This window comes from Saimiri boliviensis, chromosome 10, assembly GCF_048565385.1.
Source record: "Saimiri boliviensis isolate mSaiBol1 chromosome 10, mSaiBol1.pri, whole genome shotgun sequence".
Classification (NCBI taxonomy): domain Eukaryota; kingdom Metazoa; phylum Chordata; class Mammalia; order Primates; family Cebidae; genus Saimiri; species Saimiri boliviensis.
In genome coordinates, this window is record NC_133458.1 from 24584265 (window position 1) to 24610708 (window position 26444).

Genomic DNA, 26444 nt, shown 5'->3' on the forward strand with positions numbered 1-26444 from the left:
GGCCTCTCAAGACTTTTTTTTTAGAAAAAGGAAATCCTGTTTTGTGAAATTGTAGGTTTTTTTGACTGGTGTAATTTAAAAATACTGCATTTCGGCACAACCTTTGCAGCTTTTGCTGCTAGTTTGTAATTCCCTAGAGGTGAATTGAAAAGATTAGTGGCAGAACTTTTTCCATTAACTCTGGGAAAAACTACAGAGCAAAAAATTGTCCTTTGGCAGAAATGTCAATCCATACCTCTTTTGAGCATTTGGAAAGTGAAGCACTGAGAAGCTGATATAATAGGAGAATTGAAAACCAAAACGTGTACACATCTTCACCTTTTCTAACAGACGGCAAGACAAATGAAAAATACATTCTTAGAACTTGATGATGCAAAGAAAATAGGACTGTTGCTCCAGAGAGTACATTAGGCTGGGATCTTTAAAAGATTTGAGTGCTAAGCTTTTGGCCATGTTCTTCAGAAAGGCTGATCCATTCTTATTAATGACACATCTATTTGTACTTCATGTCATAAAATTCTCCCTTTATATGCTATAGTATCTAGGAAGTAGATTTAAAAAAACAGCAAATGTTTAGTATTCTACAGGTTTTGCTATGGCATCTACCAGAAAATACGCTTATTTTCTCTCATCTGTGGCTCTCGGTCTTCCTGACTTCTTTTTGAAGTTTATCAGGACTTCTCTTCATTTTTCTCCTCCATAATGTCAATATAGGTAATGAGATAATAAGTATCCAGGTGTGTAAAATGTGTGATAAATGTGTTTATAGCGATTCTTCACATCATGCGGTAGACCTATTCTAGCAGTTACTTCTCATTTTCCTCCCCACCCGCACCCCACACTGCCTTAGATTTGATGTCTTTGAAATGGTGATAAAAACAGAGATGTTATGTCAGAATTAAATGAGGTCCATTTCCGTTTTTAGCACATCCTTACTGAATAGTGAGCTATTAGTAATTACTATAGTCATCAATAGTTCAGTTTTCTGTTGAGTTTTTTTTTCTAATTGATGCCCATCATATGATCTAATATATATTTCCCTAGAGGATAATCAGTGAACGCAATAAAATTGCAATTGAGAGTATACCAGGCCTCCTAAAAGCATGTATTTAAAGGTAAATGTTTTCTGTCAAATCATTAACCAACAGTTAGCAGCACTACTCAAAATAATTATATGTTAACATGCCACAGGAGAACTGCATAATTTGGTTAGGAATACATATGGAATGGTGTGCTCTGATAGAATGCAGCCATCGTTAGTTCATGATACAGTTCTCACCTAAAACCTTGTCCTAGTTTTAGAATATTTTTATTCATTTGAGATTCTAGGCAATGGATAGGTTGGTAGTCTATAATGAACAAACAAGATTCTTCCTAACGTGTTCCGCCGTCAGTTGCTCAGCATTTGGGCCACATTTTTTTTTTCCAGAAGCCAAAAAAGGACAGTGTGGCTAAGTATCTGGATTAGTCCCCAAAAGCCTGCTTAACCCCTGCAGTTCAGAACAGAAGACTAGACTTTAGGGGCAGCAAAAGAGCAAAAAGGAAAAAAAGAGAGTTCATTTTCCTGTATGTATGTGTGTGTTTAAACTACATTCTGGATTTAAAAGCCTGGGCTAACTCAATCACAGGTGCAGCATTGTTTCTATGAAAAGAGATCCCCGTAGAGAGTGAGAAAGGGATGCGGAAGCCGTAGAAAGAGGAGCCTCCCTCCCTACCAGTACCTCCTGTTGTTTTCACACATTTTTTGTTAGCAGTTAGTGGAATCCTAATACCCACTACCTGATAATATGCTATCTTATTACTATGACTCTAGTTTATAAGCTTACTTCAACCTTCGCTCGTTGTAAAGAGAACAATGAAGCTTATTTTTATGAATACAACATTTACAAATCAGGGGCTAAGGACGCTGGCTGCGGTCCTGTATCAGTCCCAGCAGCCAAACTTCTGTGTTCGGTTGCAGTGGCATCACGATCCTGGTCTACAGTGCTAAGTAGTGGCAAGTAATAACTTCTGTTTTTAACAGCATGCCTTGCAACCACAATGTGCTCGTCCGTCAGTCTGATCCAAATGATTAAAAGCGAAATAAATTTTCCCTTCAAAGCTAAATAATCATTACCTAATAAGTCATAATATAGAAGTTGGGACAAACAGCCGAAACATAAAATATTAAACCACAGTATGAAAATAACCTTGGATACGTCCTGGGCCTGATCTTTTGCTATCTTCTCTCATGCATTTGAGGGTTCATTCACCCAACGGAGGACGTGCCTTCCGTGCTCAAGCTTGGCCCGGCTCCCACTCCTCAACAGCACAGCCACAGCAACCCTCACTTCACCACTTTCCTCCCGATAATCTCAGCCATTTGTTAGGACCTCTCATGTGGTCATTCCTCTGCTTTCTCCGTAAAGTCCTTCTAGACACCTCTCTTCCGACTAAAAAGCCTTAATGGATTAATTGTTCCCCTGTGTGTTTATGTAACTCTAGCCCTTCTGACAACCTAAGTGACACCAGTGTTTCCTGTGCCCCGTCTCCCTTCTCAGACATGAGCCATGTAAGGCATGAGCTGTAACTGAGCCAGCTTGATGGTAGTACGCCTCTTTCTAACAGGTGCTCAATTAGTATCAATATTTCCATTTACTAAATTGAACTCTTAACAAAATGTCCATGCTTCTTAACATAGACTCCTGTCATTCAGAATGGGAGACTAGAGGTTAGGGGCAACTTAAAAAAAAGCAAAAAGAAAAAAAAATAGTGCATTTTCTCATGTGTGTGCATTTAAACTACATTCTGGATTTAGAAGCCTGGGCTAACTCACTCACAGGTGCAAATAAGAATGTTTTCACTCTAGAAGAGGCCAATATAGTGCTGAATTTTACACTAGAGGAAACTGTTTTCTAAAAGCTAAGAAAGAATTACAGACTTGGAAGTTTGAAGGGCCCATTACCAAGGTCACCATCTAGTTAACAGCATGTGAATGTCATTCTTAGCTGAACTGAAGCCTTCTCGAGGGCAGGAATTGTATTTTGTCCTCTTTACCGATCTCCACGAGCACTTGGCATATATACTGTGCTTGGGAATTACATACTGAAATAACTTTGTTCTGTAAATTAGGCGCCTGTGGCTATGTTGACATCTCTGTGTCTGGCCTAATGGTTTGATTTATCTGGCTGTTAATGGTCTTCATTACAGGCTGTTAATACAGGGCTGATTTTTGTTCCACAGTAGCTAATGGCCAGAGTTCATCTCCAGTACATGCCAGAAAGAAGATGAGCTTTCTTCTTGACAGTATCAATAGGGTAGTTAGTACTATAGTGAAATTCAAAACATGATGGAGCATTTATTACATTAAGACTTATCATTAGTTGGGAATTCCTTCCATTCAGATTTCTATACAATGTGAATTTTTGTCAAGGGAAAGTTACTGATACTTAAAATTTATTGACCTTTGCTATTTTTAAAGACTGTTTTTTGCCTCTATTCATGTAGACAGATTTAGACATTTTCTAGTTTGAAATTTGAACTTAAAAACAGGGAATCTTCAAGTCAGGTAGCTCTCTATCAAGAATACCAATTAAATACTTCATAACAAGTTTTCTTCTTGTAAAGTCCTCTACCCACCCACTTTCCCCCATGAGGTTTCTATTGTCTGTTATTCCAGTCTATGTTAAACTTAATTAATAGGCATTTTCTGAGCAAAGCACTGATGGAACTATGGCATAGAGGAGAAAATTCCTGTGTACTTTAAGGATAAGAGAGCCATTCCTTTTTCTGGCTCAATTAAAATTGGACTGATTGTCAAGTCCCATTAACCTAGTGGGTCACTACCTTGCATGCATTAGTGGCAGCCCCACTGTAATGTGGAGCAGTCTTGCCACATCGTGGACACATTTATGAAGATTGATAACAACTAAGGTTCAGTGTTAACTTTTATTGTCAGGCAGGCCGTACAAGAAACTGTCTGGTATTGGCTTTTGCTTTGATTTATGAAAAGGTTGCCACGTGAAGAAGACATCATATAAAACAGCACTGCTGGCAGCAACGTTATTCAATGCAATTATAACAATAGCAAATAATAACTAATGCTAATTAGGTTCATCATCATCTCTTGCTACTTTCTGTAGTTTGGATGGGATAGGCCCTCTTGGCAATACAGTACACTCCCAAAGGAACAGGTGACTCACTTGCTTTTGCTTGAATTAGCACATATTTCTCCACAGCTTTCCTTCCTTCCTTCCTTCCTTCCTTCCTTCCTTCCTTCCTTCCTTCCTTCCTTCCTTTCTTCCTTTCTTCCTTTCTTCCTCCCTCCCTCCCTTCCTTCTTCTCTTCCTCCCTCCCTCCCTCCCTTCCTTCCTTCCTTCTTTACCTCCTTCCATCCTTCCTTCTCTCTTCTCTTCCCTCTCCCCTCCCCTTCTCCCATCTCCTCCCTCCCCCTCGCCTCCTCTCCCCTCCCCTTTTCTTTTTCTTCCTTCCTTCCTTCCTTCCTTCCTTCCTTCCTTCCTTCCTTCCTTCCTTCCTTTCTTTTCTTTCTTTCCATCTTTCCTCCTTTCTTTTTCAGGGTCTCACTTTGTCACTCAGGCTGGAGTACAGTGCCATGACCATAGCTCACTGCAGCCTCGACCTCCTGGGCTCACGTGGCCCTCCTGTCTCACCTCCTGAAGAATAGCTAGGACTACAGGCACAGTAGCTAGCAGTGTAGTGCTGGTTCTTTAAGGGAGAATCATTAAGAAATTGACTTCATGTTCAGTTATCCCAAGGTGTCAGTGGTCGAGTAATTACCTGTTGGCTTTGCCTCAGGGGAAAAATGTGTGCACACTCTCCCCCGTGAACCCCAGAGGTGGGAGGAGTCTGAAATTCTGACTCCTAAATATCTGTAATAGCTCCAAGTAGTGGCAGGTGACTCTTCTGGAAAATGGCACCTAGAGCTTCTTTCTCAATTGGACCTTTTGTCCCTAAGGAGAATAGTCATCACTTTGCCATATCTTTTTTTTAATCTCAGTGGAGTACCTTTTATGCTATAAAAACTCTTCTTCCCTTTGAAATCTTTGTTCGGTCTCACTAGTCCCAGTTGCATCTTGATATTCAAGAAAGGCAGCTGTGTTTTCCTTTAAGCAAATGTAATCGTTGGGGGAGGGCATCTCTGTTTATCCCATGGACAAATACATTTTGGGTAATACCAAAAAAAAAAAAAAGAAAGAAAAGCTTGGGACCCCAGGAAAATTACATAAATCTTTTCAACTCTTTATAAAGCAGACGAGTGCTGCCCTTTTCTTTAGAGCTGGCAGCTGTGGGGGTTACAGACGAGTACATATGCAGAGAAATCACCATCTTTCTCTTAGTTCCCAGGTGAAGACAGAGGTGCCCTTTGTGTCTCTTGTCTGTTTTTCAGGCAACCACATTTGTCGTAGTTGAACCTGCCACCATTTTGATACTCCAGGTTTTTTTTTTTTTTTTTTTTTGCTGTTTTTTTTTTTGTTTGTTTGTTTGTTTGTTTGTTTTTGAGGCTTTTATATGCCATTTATTGAATTCTGGCAAGATGTGGCCATTCTCAGACCTTCTTTATCTAGGGAAATCCTTTGTGCAAATGTGGGAGGCAATCGTCTTAAGCAATAGAATGAAAAAATACTGGCAGAAGCATGCATTAGTTATCACTGGGAGCAGAATATGGCCCTGGCCCAAGCAGGTTGCATCTAATAGCCTCTTGTTGCCTGGAAGGCTTCTGGTTCCTGGAATGGCTCAGGAGTGATCAGGCAAGCCCCTGCCATAAAGGAGGAGGCGCAGCAGCAGCTGGAGAGAATCACATTTGGTCCACAACGGCAGTAAGATGGGGCCTGGGAAGCCCTGCTCTCCGATTTTGGGGGGAGCCAAATTATGAAGGTTGGATGCAAAATGGTGTCATTAAGGGCTTTCTGGAGAGATACTGCAATTAAATATGAAGCCAAATGAGCCAGAGTGTTAATATATGGGGATGGTACTCCTAAAATGCTCATGAAGGCAATCTAGTGACTGTCATAAAACTTTCTTTTAAACAGATACTTTTTAAAAGGGTAAATGCTAAGTCTGAACCTCAAATCAGCTTTAAAAATAGACATAGCTAAGATCAAGGCTCAAACATAAATAGAGGCCCACTCTTTTATTCCAGAAAGTGAAGAAAGAGACTGCTAAGCCCGGATGATTTTTCCTGGCTTCGCTTCCCTTTTAGAGGATGTGGAATGAGTCAGAAAGGGACATTATCTGGTCTCTATTATTTTCAGAAACTGGATTTTGTGTGACAGGGGGCTTACTGGAAGACAGCCAGGTGTCTCCTGAATTTCAACCGGACAAAATGCCCAGTCCGAACAACATGACCATAAGGAAGTGCCAAACCAAGGAAGTCCAACCCAAGACTAAAGATAGAACACTAGGGAAAAGTTTAGTGCAGGGGAAGGCAAGTAAATTTGGTTTCAGGCACCAACTCCAGTTGATCATGGTGGCTCCCTGCAGTATTTTGTTGAAAAGGATTCAGAGGCTATGACAGACTCAGCCTGAGAGAATATCAAGATTGATTAGTGATGTCTGTCACTGGGTTAAGCATTGAAAGAGCTGGCATTTTTCCTTTGTATTTGCTACTCCTGCTTTAGAAGCATATATAAAAATTTGTTCACTCCTTGATTGACAGTGCCTAAACCAGAAATAGGAAGGATCTGGTTGGGGTAGGGGAGAGAGAAGGGAAAAGGAAGAAAGCCTAAAGGACTGAATGGTGCCATTTTCATATCTTTTCTTGGTTCTCTTTTCACCTTTTTTCCTGCCAGCAGGTTTGGTGAAATGAAATATCACAAAACAAGACTCTTTATTTTGTTACCTCTCGTGCCAGTATGTCTCATAGTGGGAGAATTTGTTACTTCTCCCTCATTTCAGGCAACCTGAGCACCAGGGAAACTGTGACTGGCATTTGCAGGGACCTAAAAGGTAATAAGAATAAGAACAACTGGTAAATTGTCCTTTGTGCGCAATCATTCCTGCCGTTCCTTTGTAATGAATAAGAGAATATATTAACATTCCATTTTGCTTAACATTTGTAATATATGCAAACATATTAACCTTTGGTACATTTTTGAAATAGTCTCCTGAGCAAAGGCCTTAGTTTATAAGCAGGGAAATAAGACTTCAGTCAGATGGCCTCACTCCTAAATACTGAAAGGAGGAAATGCTCCATCTGTTAAACAGTTCTTCCTTCAGTCTAAATGTTGGTGCTTATAACCAACACTGGAGCTCTAAAAGTGGCCGGATCTGATGGTGTCTGGTAAAAATTAATATTGTAATTGATTTGCCATCGCACTGAAATGCTTTGATAAAAATCTCTCATTGCTTTATTGCATTATACAGTTTGTGGTTGTGATAAAAATTCTTTTATTAACCTATTCAATTTAGATATCAAAACGAGTTATTCAGACCTTAAACTAAAGTTATAATCCTGAGTAGTACTTGAGCTCTTTCTCTCTCAGGGTCTTCAGTCCTAGCTAAAATTGGAGTTGCTGGCCAAAATTCTCCTCTTTGACAGTTGACATCGATTAAATTAGTCTGATAAGTCTAAGATTTCAGTTTCATGGTCTGCTTTATAGCCACAGCCATTACATACCTCTAGTACCATGATATGATATATGATAGGATATGTGATCTGATATGACAAAACTCGATTTTAGAGGCTTTTCACATAATCATTTAATAATAATGTGCAATTAACTTCTGAATGGTAATCAATCCACACATACTGTGATTTTATGACATGTAAGGCTTTAGGTTCTCACTCATCCTTCACAAAGGCCACCCACTCAGGCACAGGGAAGACCTTTTACTTTTATCTGCGTTTTCTTTGCATTCAGCCACAGTGCATGTATTATAGACAGGAGAATCCTCCTAGTCCATCTTCTTCCCCATTCCTGCTTCTGAGTTGGCTACAGGGCCATTACAGGCAATGCTATCATTACCCGTCCATTTAAGACCATTTGAAAATGAAATCATCATTAGTACTTTCACATTTCTCCTTATTATTTCTAAATGTCCTTTGCTGGTTAAAGCTTTTGGGGGTGTGGGGTATGGGAAGGGACAGACCTCACAGCATGAATAAACTGAAATGTTATCCAACATTTTAATAGCACCAGCACGTCTAGGCCTCCTCCAGAAGGCCATCAGCTTGGCTTCACAAAATAACATTTATGACCTTAAAGATATAGAAACTCATTAAAAGAGCTGAAAACCAGTTTCTGGCCTGTTTGAATACTGGTTTAACAGTAGTAGAACTTTAACTGTGTGGGTTTATTATTCTTGAAACGTCCAATTTTGTTGTAGGCAAGATTTTGCTACTATTAAGGCAAATTAAAGCAGTTTGCCATCAGTTCTGTCGAGCTCCCCTCACTGCTTAGTCACAAGTAGCAGCCCTGCCACCAGCAGTGGGCAAATCTATGCCAAGTGTAATTACTTCAAATACAATTCCATTTATTCATAGGGCGGACTGTTGCTCCCTGTGAGAACTTACTTGGGGAAAGAAAAGATACGTAGGTTGATGTTCATTATGTACCCCATGCTGGAGGTATGATTTTTAACATGAGTACAGCTTTGTAATCCCTCCATCAAAAACACATGCAGCACCCTCCTCTTTTTCCACCATCTGAACACTTTGTGGGCACCTTCAGGTTTCATGAACAGTTACCAAGTTTTATGAACAGTTTGACAGATATGATAAGCTTTTGGGATACTGCACTTTTGGAGCTTCTGGTCTAATGGGAGAAATAACTGGTCATCCAGCTCTCAGATGGATTGTAGTCTAAAACTTGGTTTTTAAGTTGGCTGTTTGAAACTAGCAGTCCATTTTTTTTTTAAAGAAGATGATAACGAATAGTTAAGTTCCCATAGTAACCCGCAGAAATATATTAACAATAATTATGGATGTTCGTATATAACAGTATGTATTAATAATAACAACAGCTACCATTTATTACAGGCTTACTCAGTGCCAGACCTTGTGTTGAGAGCTATCTCACTAATCTTCACCACAATGTTAAACAGTACGATCTAAGGAAAATGTTGCATCTTAGATCAGGAAACTCACCCAAGCTTCCATTGCAAGTAAGAAGTAGACCCCAGTTTCGGATGCTAGATCCTATGTTTTAAACCATCACATTAAATGACTAAGACATAAGCAATGACTGTATTCTAGAACTGAAGTGACTTTGATCATTCTGTTTATTGGGAAGTTTGTTCTCAGTTCTAGTTGGGATGTTAAGAACATGTAGCTGGACCACTCTTCCTCACATACACTCTTTCTCCACATACACACTGGCTAATACAGTGCTGATGAGATGTGGAGAGGGTTCTCCAGTGGCTTCTCTGGGGGACAGGGTTTGAGCAGCTGATGGCGTTTGGCAGATACGGTAAGCATTTGGGATACTGCCCTTTTGGAGCTTCTGGTCTAATGGGAGAAATAACTGGTCATCCAAATAACTTGACAATGGCAATGGTGAAAACTGCTGTCAGGTGCTATGAGAGCATGTCCCAAGGGAATCGACTGTGAGGCATCAGAGACAACCTCTTAAAGCTGATATAAAGGCCAAAATTGTAGGCATTAGGGTAAGGGCAGCAGGGCCAGCACAAGTTAAGACCCTGAGGAAGGAGCGAGCTCCTTTGGGGGTCTGAAGGAAAGCATCTTGTGGGAAAGCGTAGTAGAGAGATGGAGGCAGGGGTTACATCTTGGAAGAACTAGTAGGTCATAATCAGTATTTTGGATGTATCCTAAGAGAGGTGGGAAATCTTGAAGGGTTAGGGTTGTAACCTAGAAGTTGTAAGACCAGATTTGTAGTTTAAAAGGGGCACTCTGGTTGTTGGTTTGATAATAAATTGTGGTAGAGATGAGAGCGGGCGACTAAAAATGGAATTGAAGGAACACCATGGGAGACTGTTGAAATAGTCCAGGCAAGTGGTTATGGTGGCTTGGACTAAGATAATGGCAATGGAGATAGAAAGTGATCCATTCCAGGCCGGGCACAGTGGCTCACACCTGTAATCCCAGCATTTTGGGAGGCCAGGGAAGGCAGATCACTTGACGTCAGGAATTTGAGACCAGCCTGGTCAACATGGTGAAATCCTGTCTCTACAGGAAATACAAAAATTAGCCGGGTGTGGTGGCAGACACCTGTAATTCCAGCTTCTGGAAAGGCTGAGGCAGGAAAATCAGCTTGAATTTGGGAGGCAGATGTTGCAGTGAGCTGAGATCGTATCACTGCACTACAGCCTGGGCAACAACAAGACTCCATCTACGAAGAAAAAAAAAGTGATCAATTCCAGATCTGCTTTAGAATTTAGATAAGACTCAGTGACAGAATGGATACTGGAAATGAAAGGAGGAAAGGCGGGGGCAGCGGGTAGCAAGGACAACTTCCAGATTTTGGAGGGTCTATTTACTGAGATGGGGAAGAAAAAAAAAATAAATTGGGGGTAGAGAAGGGAATTGAGTTCAGTTTTAAACATGTGGTACCCATAATGCCTTCCCTGTAAATAGCAGTAGTCAGTCACCTATAAGGGCTGGGCTAGAGATACAAATTAGATCTTGACCAGCACACAGATGGCATTTAAAGCTATAAGAATGGTTGAGGTATCTGTGGAGAGAAGAGCAGAGAGACCTCCAGGACCATCACCCCAGGGAACTCCAACATTGAGCGATCAGTTAGATGGCAATGAGCCAGAGAGCCAGGAGGAAAAACAGGAGAGTATAGTATTATGGAAGCCAGGAAATGCTTTTCAAGAAAGGGGCAATTCACTGGAACAAGTCTGTGCTGATGGAGCCCTGTAAGATGTCTAGTAAAAATCACTGGGTTTGGCCACTTAGAGGCCTCTGGTTTAGCAGGACCACTTCTATCCAACACTTGAATGAAAGCCACTTCGGCATGGATAGAAAAGAATAGATGGAAGGTAAGGAAGTAGAGGCAGAAATTGAAAGGGTATTTGCTGGAGCTGTACTTCCAACAACATGGTAGCTACTAGCCACTTATGACTGATTAAATGTATTAAAATTAAGTAAAATAGAACTTGCATCTCCTTTGTTGCATTAGTCATAATTCAGCTGCTCAGTTGTCACCAGTGGTGTGACCACCATGTTGGACAGGATAGATTTAGTGCATTTCCATCACTGCAGAAAGTTCTGTTGGGTAGCACTGTTCTAGAGAATGCTGGAATGCAGGTGAGAACCATCTCAGGAGAGAAAATCCCACTAGAAGCCGGGTTGGGGCAGGTAAGTATTGGATCCATGCATAGGGATTGCTTTTCTTTTGATGAGAGAGACACTCTTCCTCAAAAGTAACAACAAAAAAGGGGAAGATGTGTGCAGATCCAGATCTTATGTTGAGAAGATGAGGGAGTTATCTTTTCATTTATTTTTTTCTCAATGAAACAACAGGTCGGCACATTAGCCAGGGGTGGAAAGGGAAAAAAAAACAGGGTGCAATTTTTGAGGAGGCTGGACGTGGCATAAATAATCCTGGTAATGGGGAGAGAGTTTACCAAAGAAGTGCTGTACACTGTGGCAGGATTTAGTGTCTGTTTATGGATTTATAGTGACTCTAGTTACCCTAGTTTTGAGATTTTTCTCCAGAAACACTCGACTGGGGAGTGGTATTAAAGGAACATTCATAAGGCAGCCGTTCTTAGATTGGGCCCTGTGTAATGGCATATATTAATACTGCTGAATTGGAACCCTTAGGGAGATGTAAAACTAATGGGGCTCAGCATGGTGAATCCAATCCAGACATGAATTGAGAAACGCATTATTTGGTCCTACAGTAATACATCATTATCCCTTTATGTAGAAATCATTGAGATTCTACCTCTGGAATACTCGTGTATGAGACTCATCACAATCATTTGGAGAATTTGTGTGGTAGATTGTTGTTTTCTGTACTTCCTAGTTGGTCTTGTTCATTTTAGTCTCAGCAGCAGACTAGAATGTTAAGCCAATTTGCTAAATCTTGCCTGTCCTCTGAAAAATGCTGAAATCCATTTATGTAATACAAAGGGATATGTTGGAATTTAATGCCTTCTTATGGCATCAGTACTGAATACTTTATTTAATCAGAATAAAAAAAGAAACGTGTTAGAATTTTCAAATTACAGAGTTATCGTGTGGATGTTTCACAGAGGCACGTGCAGTTCAGTTTGCTTATACACCCGAATAAACTTCTCATATATATTAGCTACAAAATACTTTGAAGGTATATTTTCTTCCAGTTTTTATATTTAACATATGGAGTATTAAGTAGGAAAATATTAACTACTGAATGCATGATGCACTTATTTTCCAAGAATTAATACATGGTATTACCATGTGTGATTAGTTAGGTTTAATGCTAAAGATGAGACAGTACAAATTAGCAGCTCACCTCCTAAGTTCTTTTCCTTACCAGTTAGTTACCTTAAACGTATCCTTTTTCCAGATACAGAGAGACCATTTTCTCATTTCCAGGAACTTCCAGGAGATTAAAAGGTTAACATTTACAATGCTCTGATTTCAAGAATGCAAGGCACTATGTATGTACAAAATGGTATGTTGTTTGAGCACTTTTAAAAAATCCTCTACGTTCAAACCTTTTGAAATGAATTTAGTTCCTATGGAAACTTATCGCTGCTGTAGATAGTGCCCTTATCCAAGAGAAGAAAATAAAATCAGTTCAGAGAATGATTTTATAATTTTATGACATAGCTTGGGAATGGACATTAGGAATATGTGCAGTTGTGCTCTTTGGCTGTTATACTGGTTCCTATTAGATTGTGTTTGAAAGCAAGCTTGCAAATGTCACCATCTGTCCTTCACTTTGAGGCCAGAATAGGTAAACAGTGGTTTAGCAGAAGTTTTGGTGAGTACTCTTTCGTGCAACACCACAAAGGAGGCAAGGGATATGGTCAATATTTTGGAAGTAAAATTAGCTTTGGTAGGTAGAGGAGAGGGAGGAGGAAAAGTGGTGGTTGATGCTGGGAAAGGTTGGCATTTTGCAGGCTATTCATTCACTAGAATTCATGTCGATGAACACAAAAAGGAGGCAACTGAGGGCAGATAGACTATTTGAAAGTTATAGTAATAATAGTGTATGCTTAAAGTGATAACTTAGCCTACAGTAAGGATATGAGAAACTGAGGAAGGGTTAAAAGTGAATGGTATTGTAAAACAAGGACTAGCAATCTCAGTGACTTCTTGAAAATAAAGAATTAGCCAGGTGCTGTGGCTCATGCCACATCCTAGTACTTTGGGAGGCCAAGAAGGGCAGATCACTTGAGCCCAGGAGTTCGAGACCAGCCTGGGCACCATGGCGAAACCTCATCTCAGTAAAAAAATTACAAAAATTAGCTGAGTGTGGTGTTGGGTGCCTGTAGTCCCAGCTATCTAGGAGGCTGAGGTGGGAGGATCACCTAAGCCCAGGAGATCAAGGCTACAGTGAACTGTGATCATAGCACTGCACTCCAGCCTGGGTGATAGAGTGAGATCCTGTCTCAAGAAAAATAATAATTTTTAAAAAGGAAAATAAATAACAACAAAAGAACCAAAAATTAATGTATGATGATTAGCTAACAATATTGCTACTGGTGAAAAGTAGGAGGAAAATCTTATTTGGATAAGAAAACAGAAATAATAGATTGACCATATCCAGTTGTTACTTAGTGTAGAATCTTAGAAGGAATCTAAGAGGATCATCAGATGTAGTCCCTGGCTTCAGATGGCTAAGATTACTGATTGTATATTTTATAGAATTGAAGACCAAAGAAACCTAAGGTCACACAGCTACTGACTGGTGAAGAGACTCGAAATCCAATTCAGTCACACGCAGAGCTGTAGGAGTACGCCTAAAGAAAGAGGAGTATTTTCACCAGAAACTGTAGAAGACGATTAGGGACAAAGCTCTGAGCTTTGGGAATTAGTAAATAAAGGAGGAAAGCAGGTGGGGAGAGAGAAAAGACAGAGATGGGGCCAACTTAGAATTCTATAAATAGAGAAAGCTTCCAGGCTTTCCAAATGGTCGTGTTACACCTCACACCCAGTGCCTGGCCCCATGACTTCAGTAATGTGGTGCTTTCTCTGTCTCTTTTCTCACAAGGTTGCTGAGATATTAAATCAGAAAGGCTTGTGCCAAACTTGTGCTGAAGGCTGATAATGGAGGGGACATTATGAATTGTTTTCCAGTTTACATTTTTGCCTTTGTGTAGAGTTTGCATGTGGGATTTCCTATCCGTCGTCTTTACGTTTTCAATCAGTTTTCTATTTAGTACCACAAAACCTGTGGAATTGGTGTCACCATTAGGAATTGTAGTGCCCAGGCATCTGGGGGAAAAGCAAACTTTATTACAGCAATTTCTCAGTGGATACAATATATATAAATAAAATGCCATTGCATTTTTTTGAATATTATTTCTTGATAAGCAATATATGCACATGAGAGAAAATTTAAATATTATATGCAGAAGTAAATCTCCTTCATAACTCTTTGGCCACCTAGCCAACTCCCCTCCTTGGAAGCAACTGCTATTTCCAATAGGGTATTTTTTTCAGATATATTTTATAATCACTTCTCAGCCTTTTGGCTAACATCAAGTATAGATATTTATGTCAAGTATATATTTATATTTTATGTATATGTCAGCATATACATGGTATATGATTTTAAATTAAACTTGTGAAATCATGAGCTCATGCAGAATAAGTAATCATGGCTGTCCAACATCCATAAACTCTTACTCCATTTTCCATTAACCATTAACCATTCATTTTACTGCACGTCTGTTTTGGAGAACAAGAAAAGACTTGGGCTGGAGGTACTGGATACTCAGTGTAAGTGTGAGGTGAAGACCATCAGTAAATGTATAAATACATTCCTGCCTTAGATATGTTTACCTTATATATAAAATGATGTGCTCACGTGGAAAGTACAGCTTGGGAGGCAGAGAGGAGCCTGGAGTATCCCTTGCCAAGCATCTCCCATGGTGGAGTCCCCTACACCCCAGGCAGCAGGGCCTTCCTCCAGTTCACACTCCTTCTCTGCTGTTTTGTGTCCAGCTCCTTTAGAAGAATCCTTCTCATGTTCTTCTTTTTTCTCATGTATGGGCTTACTCACCAGAATCCCTCTTGCTGTCAGCGGACTGACCCAGCTGGTGAGGTTTCCCACCCAGCAGACCATTTCCTTCCACTCTGCCCCATCTCACCAGCCTCATTTTGTAATATTCTTCACCGTGGCCGTCCTTCTTTAGCTAGGAAATCAAAGTGTTATTCCTTAACCACACCAGATCTGCAAGGAGCATGCCCTCCTTCCTGCCTGCCCTTCTTTGTTTTTCTTTAAAAGAATTGGAAACTCAGCCTTTTCACACCGCCTTCCTTGACATCCTAACTTTTAAACAATCTTACTGGTTACTCTACCTAATGGGATCGTCATGGTCTCCTTGCGGAATGTGTTCTTGATGAAAGTGTTTTGGCTCTTTAATCTGTATGTAAATTTCCATGTGAATCTTTTTTTAAAAAATTCTATTAGTGATGTCACCATCTGCATCTCTAGCCTTCTCTCTTCTTTCGCTGCCTTTTCTTCATTGACTTGTCTGTCTAGAATGCCTTTCTATCCTATCGCTAATTGCTTAAGCCCTTTCCATTCTTGAAGATGCTGAAATTCTGTTACCTCATCTAAAACTTTTCCCAGTCATCTCCAGCCAGACATAGTCCTTCCTTTTTGTAGTTTACTACTGCCAGATGTGCCCCTTTAAAGCAGCTTTTATGGGCTAGACAGATCTGTCTTCTGTCTGTCATCTCCCACAGTGCCTGGTATCTCACAGGTACTCTGAAGAACATTGAATTAACCTCCTCCTGCTGCCTCCATTTCTTCACTGCCCACTTCCTTCTTTACCAGTTTCCATCTGGCTTCTGCCTCATGCACTCCGCTCGGATTCTTTCTCCAGCTTGCCAGGGAGCACATTCCATGACCATTGAAGACTGTCTTCTCTGTCATGAAACCCTGGTCTCCCAGCCTTGTGATGCTGTGTTACACCGGCGCTTCTCTCCACATTCAGTTCTCCTACTGCTCCGTCTTCCTTCCCTGTCACCCTTAGTTAGGGACTGTTCCCCAACCCTCTGTCCTTCCTGCCTCCTGCCTCTACACTCCCCACCACATCTCGCAGGGGATTTCTGCACCGCAGCTGTAGCCCTGCCATCATGCTGAGCTCCAGCTCCACGCTTTAGATCATGGTGAGAAGGTGTCATTTCCACTCGAGCTTCCTGTCATTACTTGAGCATGCTTATTCTTTAAATCCCCAGGGCCTAGGCCATCCTGCGATTCTCCCAGGCCTTCCTCTTCTTTACCTCCACGTCCTCTCAGTTACCACATCGTTCCATTCTGGCTTTCCAGTGCCTCCATTCTTGCTGGAGCATGCTCTGCAGCAGCCCGTTTCATCTTTATGGCTGGAACCCCCACCCCCAGACTACCCCTTCGCCCACACTGCCCACCCCCAAAAGAACGGTTACGCCCTCAGAACAGCTGTAGCGTGTACTACGTGTACTGTTTCCTTGACGCTTCAGGTGCCTGGTGTTACTTGTGATTTTTATGAGTGTGTGTGTTTCTCCCCAAGTAAATAAGCTTCTTGGGGGAGCATTTAGTATCCTCTCCCCTCCCTTTGTTCCTGCACATCCTTTACTACCCGCTTCATAGTGGACACAGCTCTGATGTCCACATGACATTTTCTGCCTCTCACCACTGTATCCAAGGAAGTTTAGCATCATGTACTATTGGCCCCATTTTGGGATTCCCCTCTTCCAGTGGCAGTGCCTAAGCATTCCCTTCTTCAAGTAACCAACAGGGATGGAAAACAGACTAAAGGCTTGACTCTCCCCCTCCTCCCACCGCTGCTCCCATCGCTCTTCATTTTTAGCGCTCTGACACTTAAAGGGCAAATCAGTATGGATAATTTTTTTCCTTCATTTGTCCCTAAAATAAATACATTTGCAATTCTTTCAGTTAAGGGAGCCAGACACATTCGTGTGTATCTGGTGTTTGGATCTTGCTTTTAAAATGTAGTGGGGAAAAAGCGTATCATGTAAAGTAATGTAACACGCTCTCTCACTACAGACTTAAATTTTGGTCTTAACCTAGTTTTTTTAGAATGTGTCACAGTCCTCATTGAGATATGTGACAGTTTTTAAATTTTTAAAATTAAACCGTTCTTGACTTCTCTTGATATTATAAGCACTCTCTTGCATTTGATCACAGCAGGGAAGAGGTAGGGGTACTGGAATGTATTTTTATGCATGGACAACTCAAATGGAATTTCATCGAACTTATCACCACCCAAGTCACCCCTCAGCTGAGAAGGAGCATATAAAATTCATCCCAAAGGGCAATTCTTTGTGAAAAATTATAAGCACCTAAAAATAGAAGCTCCACATGAATGTGTGCCCAACTGTATTTCTGCACAGAATGCTGCCTGCATACTACTGAACAGAAGAGTCTGTGATTCTAAGCTATTGTCGTAGTTAGAGTGAGGAAAGTGATATAAGAAGGCCCACGAAGTAAATACTTCTCCAAATATGGAAGGATTATTTCTGGGAGGGTATGTTCGGTGTTCCCTTCAATTTTCTCATTAAGTCTTAGGTATCCTTTGTCAGAAAAACCTGGTAGCTTGTCAGGCCTGGTGCCCTGTCCCCCAGCTACACTGGGGATTTCCAGTTACCCATCTTCTAAACGCCAGGCTTTCTGCAGGAAGAATGGGTGATAAAGGGAGTAACACCCTTTCAAGAACTTGAAATTAAAGTTACCTTCGAAGTCAGATGTCATAGTTTGCTTTAGTTCCCAGCCTTGACCTCCCCATTTCTCTCCCTCGTCCCTCCCAGTGGAGGGGTCGGAGTGCCCAGCCAGTCCCTCTGCCTTTTCTCCACCTGCACACATCTGGCTCCTGATTTCTTCCCTTTCTCCTGTAGTTCTAGTAGATTCTTTTGCTTCCTAAGATCTTTCTGCTCTCCTCAGCTTATCCCAGTTCCTCCTGTCTTCCTTCTGTTGTGAGAGTGACTGAGTAGATAAAAGAATAAATGAACCAACCAACAGGAATGAACAGGAATGAACCAACCAATTCCTGTTTTTAATCCTAAAACCTATTTTAATGAACATTCCAAGGTAGCATCATGAGGGATTGGAAATAACTCACAAAGCCTCAGGGATGTCAGCATAAGTTGAATACATTATATAAATAGATATCTAAGAACATAGTTGTTTAAGGAAAAATCTGTGATTGATACATTGTGTATAGCTCACGATAAACATTTTTCTGTTATGTAATTAAACAGTTATTTTAGGAAGTCAGGAGAGAGTAAATAATAGCAATGCTTTTCTTGACCCTGGAACCTAATTGAGATATTAAAATAAAAAGTTTGATCTGTGTTAAGATTACTTGGTCTCATTCACACCTTGATACATCCTTTGGAGATACAAATTTAGCATTTTCATTCCAATATCTGTGGATCTTTTGAAAGAACAAAGAGAATAATCTTCAAATTTGTGATTCTTATAACCAAGGACTACTTCTGTGAACTGTGATTTTATTCTGTTCCTACTATGCGCATGCTAGGAGGTAGTTTCTACCCGGAATACTTTGTGTAATATAACTGCTGCTAAAAAAATGCATTGTTAACCTACTAGTGCCTGTTTTTATTACAGCATTATTATTTGACGTTTGTTAAGCAATAACAACATTTCAAGCATTGTTAAGAAAGAAAGGGAGGTAGGGATAGCTTATATCTCTCTAAATAAAGGCTCCCCACCCAGACGAAAGTGCAATTTGTTAGCTGTAGAACTTTGCCTATTGAGAAGACTTTGTAGGCTTGAGAAAATAGCATCTCGTGAGTACTTGGTTGTTCTAAATTATATGTGATCTGCAAGTTTATTTGGGGTCCTTCCAAACTGAGTTCATGTTGCCATCAGTTATGTTGTATCCCTAAACTCTACACAATTATTTCCTCTTAATCCTGATATCTCTTAAGTAAGAATTAAGTAAAAATGTTATCTCCCTTTTTAGAGATATGTAGCCCAAATATAAGTCAACACCACCAAGATATGGTGGAAAGTAAAAATTAGCCAATGGCTTGTTTCTTCCACCTCATACCAAATGCCTGACTTCCCAAATCCTTCCACCTGTTAAACAACTAAACAAAACTGGGGACTCTCATTCTTTGGAAACCCAGTTTCCTAAGTTCAGACCCCTAATGAGGAAAAGGAACTCTCCCGCTCTTCATTTGTGCTGGGTGAGCTCATATAGTGAGATCCAACTGACGGTTTGGTGCAGTTGGCAACATCCCAAGAGGGTTCACTGTAAAGGGTGGAATGAGAGCTGCCTCTTTAGAAGAAAGCAGGCCTCGGGGGAGTCCCACAGTGTCAGAGCGTAGTATTCTCCACTGAGCACCACAGAGAAGCCACCAACCCGTACCAGCTCTCACGTGGCCACATGTTGTTAAATTCTTGCTCTCTTAGGTTTTTCCAGCCTGCCCCCATCATTTCCAAGGACCCAGTATTATTGAATAAGAAAATCATATTGCAAAGTTGAAAAGTTGTATGCTCACCTTGTATTTTGGCGTGTTTGTACTCCTCTGTTTAGGGCACATGAGGCCTATTGGCCTAAGAACTGCGTATCTGTGTGTATAGGGTACTGTGTTGCTCATTTTAGCAGGGAGAGGTAACCAGAGGTCCTTCCTCTCTTTGGGGTTTTCCTGGGTTTAGGGCTTTTATTCAGGATTTTCTAACACTGGAGTGGAAGGCTGGCAGTGCATTCCCTTCCTGTCCTCCAAGTCACGCGTCCCCTGTGGATCCAGATTATGGAGCTGTGAACCTGACATCTTTTTCCAAAGTCAACAGTGGATTAAAATTAAAATGTTAAATCTTAAAGTATTTTTAGATAGATGCTGTTATTTCATACCTTGGGTATACGGGATAGAATTTTATGTGCTCTGTTTTCTAGCTAGCCCAAGCTGAAGCTATTTGATTAAATAGTATGGCCCTCATGACAGGTCATGGTCTGCTCTCAGTTTGACTGGTTCCTTGAGCTAAGTGCTGAACTAGGTGATGTCTAGGTCAGCATTCCTTTCTCTGGTAACAGTGGAGGCCACTTGGCATTTTGTGTTGTAGTGGTAGAAAATGTATTCGTTAACATTTGTTATGCTAGTAATCAAAAGAAATTGCATCTCAACTTGTATATAAAAACGAATGGAAACAAAGCAGGCAGCTTTTGGATCTGTTTGGACCACTTTTGAGTTGGACCTCTAAAGTGTAATTGTGGAAATTTGATTACAGCTCAAATGGAAATAGCATTAATAAAATGGTTAGCGTCATTAAGAATGTCAGAAAAGCTTAAAACTGAATTTTACAGATCTTGCATTGTTAGAGGCTATTTACATTTTACTCTGAAAACAAATATCAGGATATTTAGATTTAAGGTAAAATTAAATATAAAAAGGCAACATAGTACATTTCAGATAAACATTTTCTTCCTTTATATTGCATGTTATGATAGACTATTTTTAAGTGATAAACAAAAGTGAATTGTGACATATTTTTAAATATTGGCAATATGCCCAATAGCTTTAGTTTTGCGTTTTAAAAGAAAAGCAGAAATCCTGATCACTGGTTTTAAGAGCTAGTGAAAAGTTGGTAGAGACGAAAATTAGAGTTTTTGCATTGTGCCATAGAAATTAGACCTAAAGCTTTGATTCCATGGCTGTGTGTGTGTGTCTGCTTTTAGAGTAAAATATGGTTTTATGAGACAACCTAATCCCATGAAGGATGCATTATCAAAACCTGTTTAAAAAATTAGAATTCTCCTTTTACCACCAGCCATTCTCATATTTATTCTCCCTCTCCCTCCTCCTTTCCTTCTCATTCCTTCTCTTCTCCCTCTCTCTGGTATTTCATCATAGTATCTGTAGAACTCTGTCAGAGTACTTCTGGTCCAGGTATAGGGAAAGGATCCTTTCTTTGAGTGCCTACACTCATTATGAGTGACTTCAGTGTCCTCTGGAGCCTGGGGAGGTGTGGCTGCAAACTGATTGTCGTCTTTTGACGTTTTTAGCCTTCTGAGTGTTGAGTGGGGTGAGGAGTGTTCTCTCCCTATTTTTCCCTTCTCTGAAGTTACCTTACTATCCTTGCCATTTATATTAGCAGAACTAAAAAGATGGGCAAGTAGTTTTCTTGAAATGGAAAGCTCAGACCCACATCAAAGAAGTTTCTAAGACTTGAAAGTAGAGTCAGCAGTGAAACCAACAGATAGTTTTAAAACATAACCAAGTGTAACTGTGTCATAGGGGCTTAAGAGAGGAGTTCCGGATTCGCCCTCGGCTTTGTTTTTGCTGAAACTGTTTTCATTTCTCTTCAATCAATTAATTTAACTTACAGCAAAGTCTCCTAAGGAAATAATCAGAAATGGTAGTATTAATTTATATCCTTCACCATGTTTTTTAAGCACTGAAAAATTAGAAACAGTCTAAATGTGTATTTTTATTCTTTTCTGTCTTCTTCCAAAGTCCCTACAATAGACCTGTTAGTAAAATGAGAAAAAATACTTGGATATATATTTTTAGATGCCTTTTAAGTGACTATTAGCATTAAACATTAGCCAAAAAATGTTTTACTGGTGACAGGCTACAGAATACCTACCAGAAGTGCTTCCTTTGATTTTCTTCTTGGGTCTAAACTTTGGGATTCCGGGTCTACCTTTGGTACTGTCAGCAACCCCTTGGGCCTTCAGTGCCACTGTAGGGGGTGGGGAGGGCCAAAGGGAGGGCTGTCAGTGCTGGTGGAGATGAGGAGAGAGGAAGGGAACTGACAGTAAAAGAGTACAGGAGTACAACCTGTAATCCCAGCACTTTGGGAGGCCAAGGAGGGTGGATCCCGAGGTCAGGAGTTCAAGATCAGCCTGACCAATATGGTGAAACCCCACCTCTACTAAAAATACAAAAATTAGCCAGGCATGGTGGCAAACCCATATAATCCCAGCTACTTAGGAGGCTAAGGCAGGAGAATCGCTTCAACCCAGGAGGCAGAGGTTGCGGTGAGCCGAGATCGCCACTGCACTCCAGCCTGGGCAACAGAGTGAGAATCCGTCTCAAAAAAAAAAGAGAGAGAGAGAGAAAGAGACGTGCGCACATGTAGTAGGATCCATTAAAGGTTCCCAGTAATTTCAAGTGACCACAAAACTGGATTTTTTTTCTTGTTTTTGTTAAATGAACATTTTCAAAGGTTGACTCTATTCCACCGATTTCTTCTTGCTAAAAATGTTTTTGGGTGACTATTAGATCTTCCCACTTCTTAGTGTTTCACGTCCTCCAAATCTGTATTTCATCTCTCTCTTCACATTGTCATTCACCATTTCTTTGCCTTTTCCTTACATATAAAGAAATTAACCTGTCTAATTGTCCTTTGCCACTAAGATTTAATTTTCCTTCCTAAGTACCTTGCAAGTCTGCCTTTTGTTATTTTTGCCTAATAGGGGCTTTTTCCATCAGCAGGAATGAAAGCAGTCAATAAAAGTCAATTGCCGACTCTATGATTATATGGAGGGTTTACCATAATGCATATTGGAAATGTTTTTGAAACCTTTATCCTGAATGGAACGTGCCATGGCTTGTGTTTTATGGCCTTCTAATGTTAGACAGCAATCCCATTTAGCGTTTTCCCAAAGTGAAAACAGTGCATTAGGGCAGTATAACAAGCTTTACAGATCAATACAGAGGCAAACCTTTACCCTTACAGATTAATCCAAGAAAATGTCCCGAGTCTACTCCAGGAACTGGAAGACAATTATGCTCATTTCCATCCCTCTTTCCCCATTTCTGCCATCTAATCATTAATACAGATTGAAATGTGGACAAAAAGAATTTCAGAAGAAGACCACACACACACACACACACACACACACACACAGAGAGAGAGAGAGAGAGAGAGAGAGAGAGAGAGAGAGAGAGAACAGACCACCAGACAGGAAATCAAGAGCCCTGGAAGTGAGTAGTATTGACTTGTGGTGATAAAAGTATATTTTGACACATTTGAAATCATAAATAACTCATGGACTTTAACTTGCATGACTAATAGCTCAGCTCAGGGTAAATGCTTATCTGCAACTTAAATGACCTCTTTCTAAGGAGTCCATAATTAGGTGAATTATCCCATGGTGAGTAGTCTTTTTAAAGGAAAAAATATGCTTTTTTATAATACGCAGTGTGTGGATGCACATTTTTGTAGTCTTTTCCTGTATGTTAATGAGGAAGGGCTGCATATCCGCTCAGGGTTGTTCTAGTCTCCCCTGCTCACCTCCTTCCCCTGCTTTTAAATCTAAGACACATTGGAGACACGCTTAGTTGTCAACACTAGGATAGAATGTAACCCTGCTTTCCTATGAACTATTAGTCATTAGTCATGTATTTGCCAGGTTCAGCTGATCTGATGCTTAATCATATTTTATTCAGTATTTATCCAGATGCAGGTCTTGCTATAATTAGTGTTATCTGTGCCGCTACTCTTTGAAGCACAGCTGATTCCTTTTAAATCCCGATGTTCGTGGTAAAGGATTAGAGAAATCTGTGTCCAGAAAAATTCACAGACATCTGAAGTTTGAAATCTTAAAGCATGGACACTCCTGGGATTAGATTTAAATTCTGTTCTTAGGTATTTGACAAAGCAGTAAGGTAATGAATGAAAAAGTAAAAGTGATGTTATAGAAAATTTGCTGAAATATTTTTTTCTCTGTATGTCTGTGTTCTTTAGAGGGTAGCAGGAAGTCAGGAACCACTAACATGCTTCGTATTTCTATTCTAGCAGAATATATATTAGCTTAGTGTACTGGGTAAAAGTAATGAGGAGACAAATTGTCACCCAGGGGTTTCCTTATTGATGAGAAATATTCCCCTATGTTCTCTAGGGTTTTTTTTTTTTTTTTTTAGAACCCATTAAATTTAAAATAATGTGATTTCAAGATTACCATGGAAATTACAAATTTAAATTTCAAAAATAGAAGTGATAAGAAAGACTGGAAGCTTCTTGTATTAAAACTAACTTGAAAAAATATGAATTTCTATATTAAAAGTAATAATACTGTGTTTTTTTCTCCGTGTGTATTTAGTTCTTACAGTCCAAACTTCCCTGCTGTATTAACAAGAATATTTTACTTTTATCCATATAATTCATTTGGTTTATTATCATTTTTCAAGCATATATTATAAGCTATTTGGAAACATTTACATTTGGTCTCACATATTCACAGAGAAGCAATCTGACTAAAATCTGAGATTTGTAAGTATAATTAGCAGAATTTTCACTCAGGGGACTTTAAAATGTTTTCTTTGCATCCGTTTGTATTCATTCAGTAAATGTATTACATGACTCCTATAGGGGTTTCCATGTCTAATAGCTGAGGTGACAAAGAAAATAAGACACATTTCTTGAAATCTGCATTCTAGTAAATGTAGGTTACTAAATTGTATTAGACGATGGTGTAGTCAGTGTCACGTGCATGGCAAGAAAAGTAGGACCAATGGGGTCATCATAAAGGGACTGATAGACTGTACCAGGGTTGGGGTGGAGAGCTAGTGAAAGTTGACCCTTGAATGAAGTAGCAAAGGATGGGCAGGTGTTTTCCAGGTATATAGGCATGGGTGGGAGTTTGGGTGAAGAGCATTTCCAGTATCAAGAGCAGCATGAGCTAAGACATGAAGAGAGTGTAAGAACCAAACCCTGAACTGGGTTTGTCCAGGCACTGGCTGTGTGCAGGGTTGAGGGTTGAAGGCGACAGGGTAGGCAGGAACCTGGTCAAGAAGCTGGATCCAGCCGGCTGCCCTTGTATTTTGTGTAGAAAGTGCTGGGGAATGATACCATCTTCAATTTACTATTGGAAAGAACCCTCTGGAAGATGTGTAGAGGCAGGAGTAGAGGGTGTCAAAGCTGAGAGAGAAACCAGCTGGGAGGTCATTTCTTGAATCCAGGATGTGGCTCACTTGGAAGCCATGTATCGACAGCGAGTGTGGAGGAGGAGGACCAGGCTGCAGGGATCTCCAACTTTGTGACCAAGTGGATGTGGGAATGGAAGAGAGAACTGAGGGCTTCCAGGTTTCTGGCAGCATTGATATGGTTTCGATTGGGAAGGGAAGGTTACATTGTCCAGACTAACTCACAGCAGTGCTAATGTTTAAGGAAAATTCTTTCTCTTAAACTTTTTTCTGCATTTGCAACACCTATGTCTTATACTACGTTTTATGCGGTCTTGAACCTTGATTTTTATTCTGAATGAAGACCATTGGTCTCAGTGGTTCCTGTGTTTGTTTTCAGGCGATATGAGTCTCATCCAGTCTGTGCTGATCTGCAGGCCAAGATTCTCCAGTGTTACCGTGAGAACACACACCAGACCCTCAAATGCTCCGCTCTGGCCAGCCAGTATATGCACTGTGTCAATCATGCCAAACAGGTAGGTGTGCCAGGCCAGTGGGGGCACTGGGCAAATAGAAAGCTGGATGACCTGAGGCAGTGGTGAGGACTTAGTGGACCACTCTGTGTGAAAAAGCTTTATAAGCTCTACTCATCGCGTCAGGAATTACTGTGATTAGTTGGTTAGTGCATAACTCCTATCCAGATCATTGTCAAAGAGCCTGTATCTTCCTTGTGTTCAACTCGTTAATTTACAGAAAAAAAGGATTCTACTAAGGATATACTTTACTCCACTTGCGCTGAACTTTTGTCTTCTAATCATAAGGTTCTCAGGGTCATGCCTCATGCTTTTAGGCCACTATTGAGAGCCAGCGAAGAGGATACAGATTAAGAGCTGGCAGCCTTGGGCCCAAGAGCAGCAGGTAGAGTCATGCAGGGGCCAGGTGAAAACAACAGCAAAAAAACCCTCATTCAGTCACTGTCCAACCCTTCCAGTAGAGTCCACCTAATTGGACAGGGAAAGGGAAACCAGAAAGAGCATTTAAAAAAGAATTTCCACTGCTTTTACAGACCATAGCCGTATTCTTCTCTTGACCCTTCGTATTAGAAAAATATGATGTTCACAGGACATGCATTTTCTCTAATTTATGTACTTTAGAAAGCTAATGAATGATAAACCCTGAAGCAAATTATCAATTCCAGCAGGTCATGTAATTGCCTATCATTTAACCAATTTAACAGTTGGGTATAGGTTGTTCTGAGAGGTGGAAATTGTTGGAAACTTTGATTCCTTCTGCTGACAAACTCCATAGATTTGACCTTCGAATCCAACTAAATGTAGCGTTTGTTTCACAGCATGCCTTTCTGCAGTGCTCTAGTTAGAATAATATCACTTGGTGTAAAATTTTTAGACTCTCTAAGTATCTGATGGGAGGGTTAGTATTGTCTGGATAGCTGGAAAATAACAGTAACATTAGTGGAAAAAATATAATCAAGATTTAT

General features: G+C 40.3%; 1 protein-coding gene across 2 annotated transcripts in view; it reads left to right on the top strand.

Annotated features, from left to right (window-relative positions):
- CHCHD3 (coiled-coil-helix-coiled-coil-helix domain containing 3) overlaps positions 1-26444 on the top strand; it is a 293060-nt gene that overhangs the window by 256160 nt on the left and 10456 nt on the right. For both annotated transcript variants that reach the window (XM_010342955.3, XM_039472913.2), the window contains one exon: positions 25347-25482. In XM_010342955.3, coding sequence (XP_010341257.1) covers positions 25347-25482 — 136 coding nt within the window. The remainder of the gene's footprint in view (positions 1-25346; positions 25483-26444) is intronic.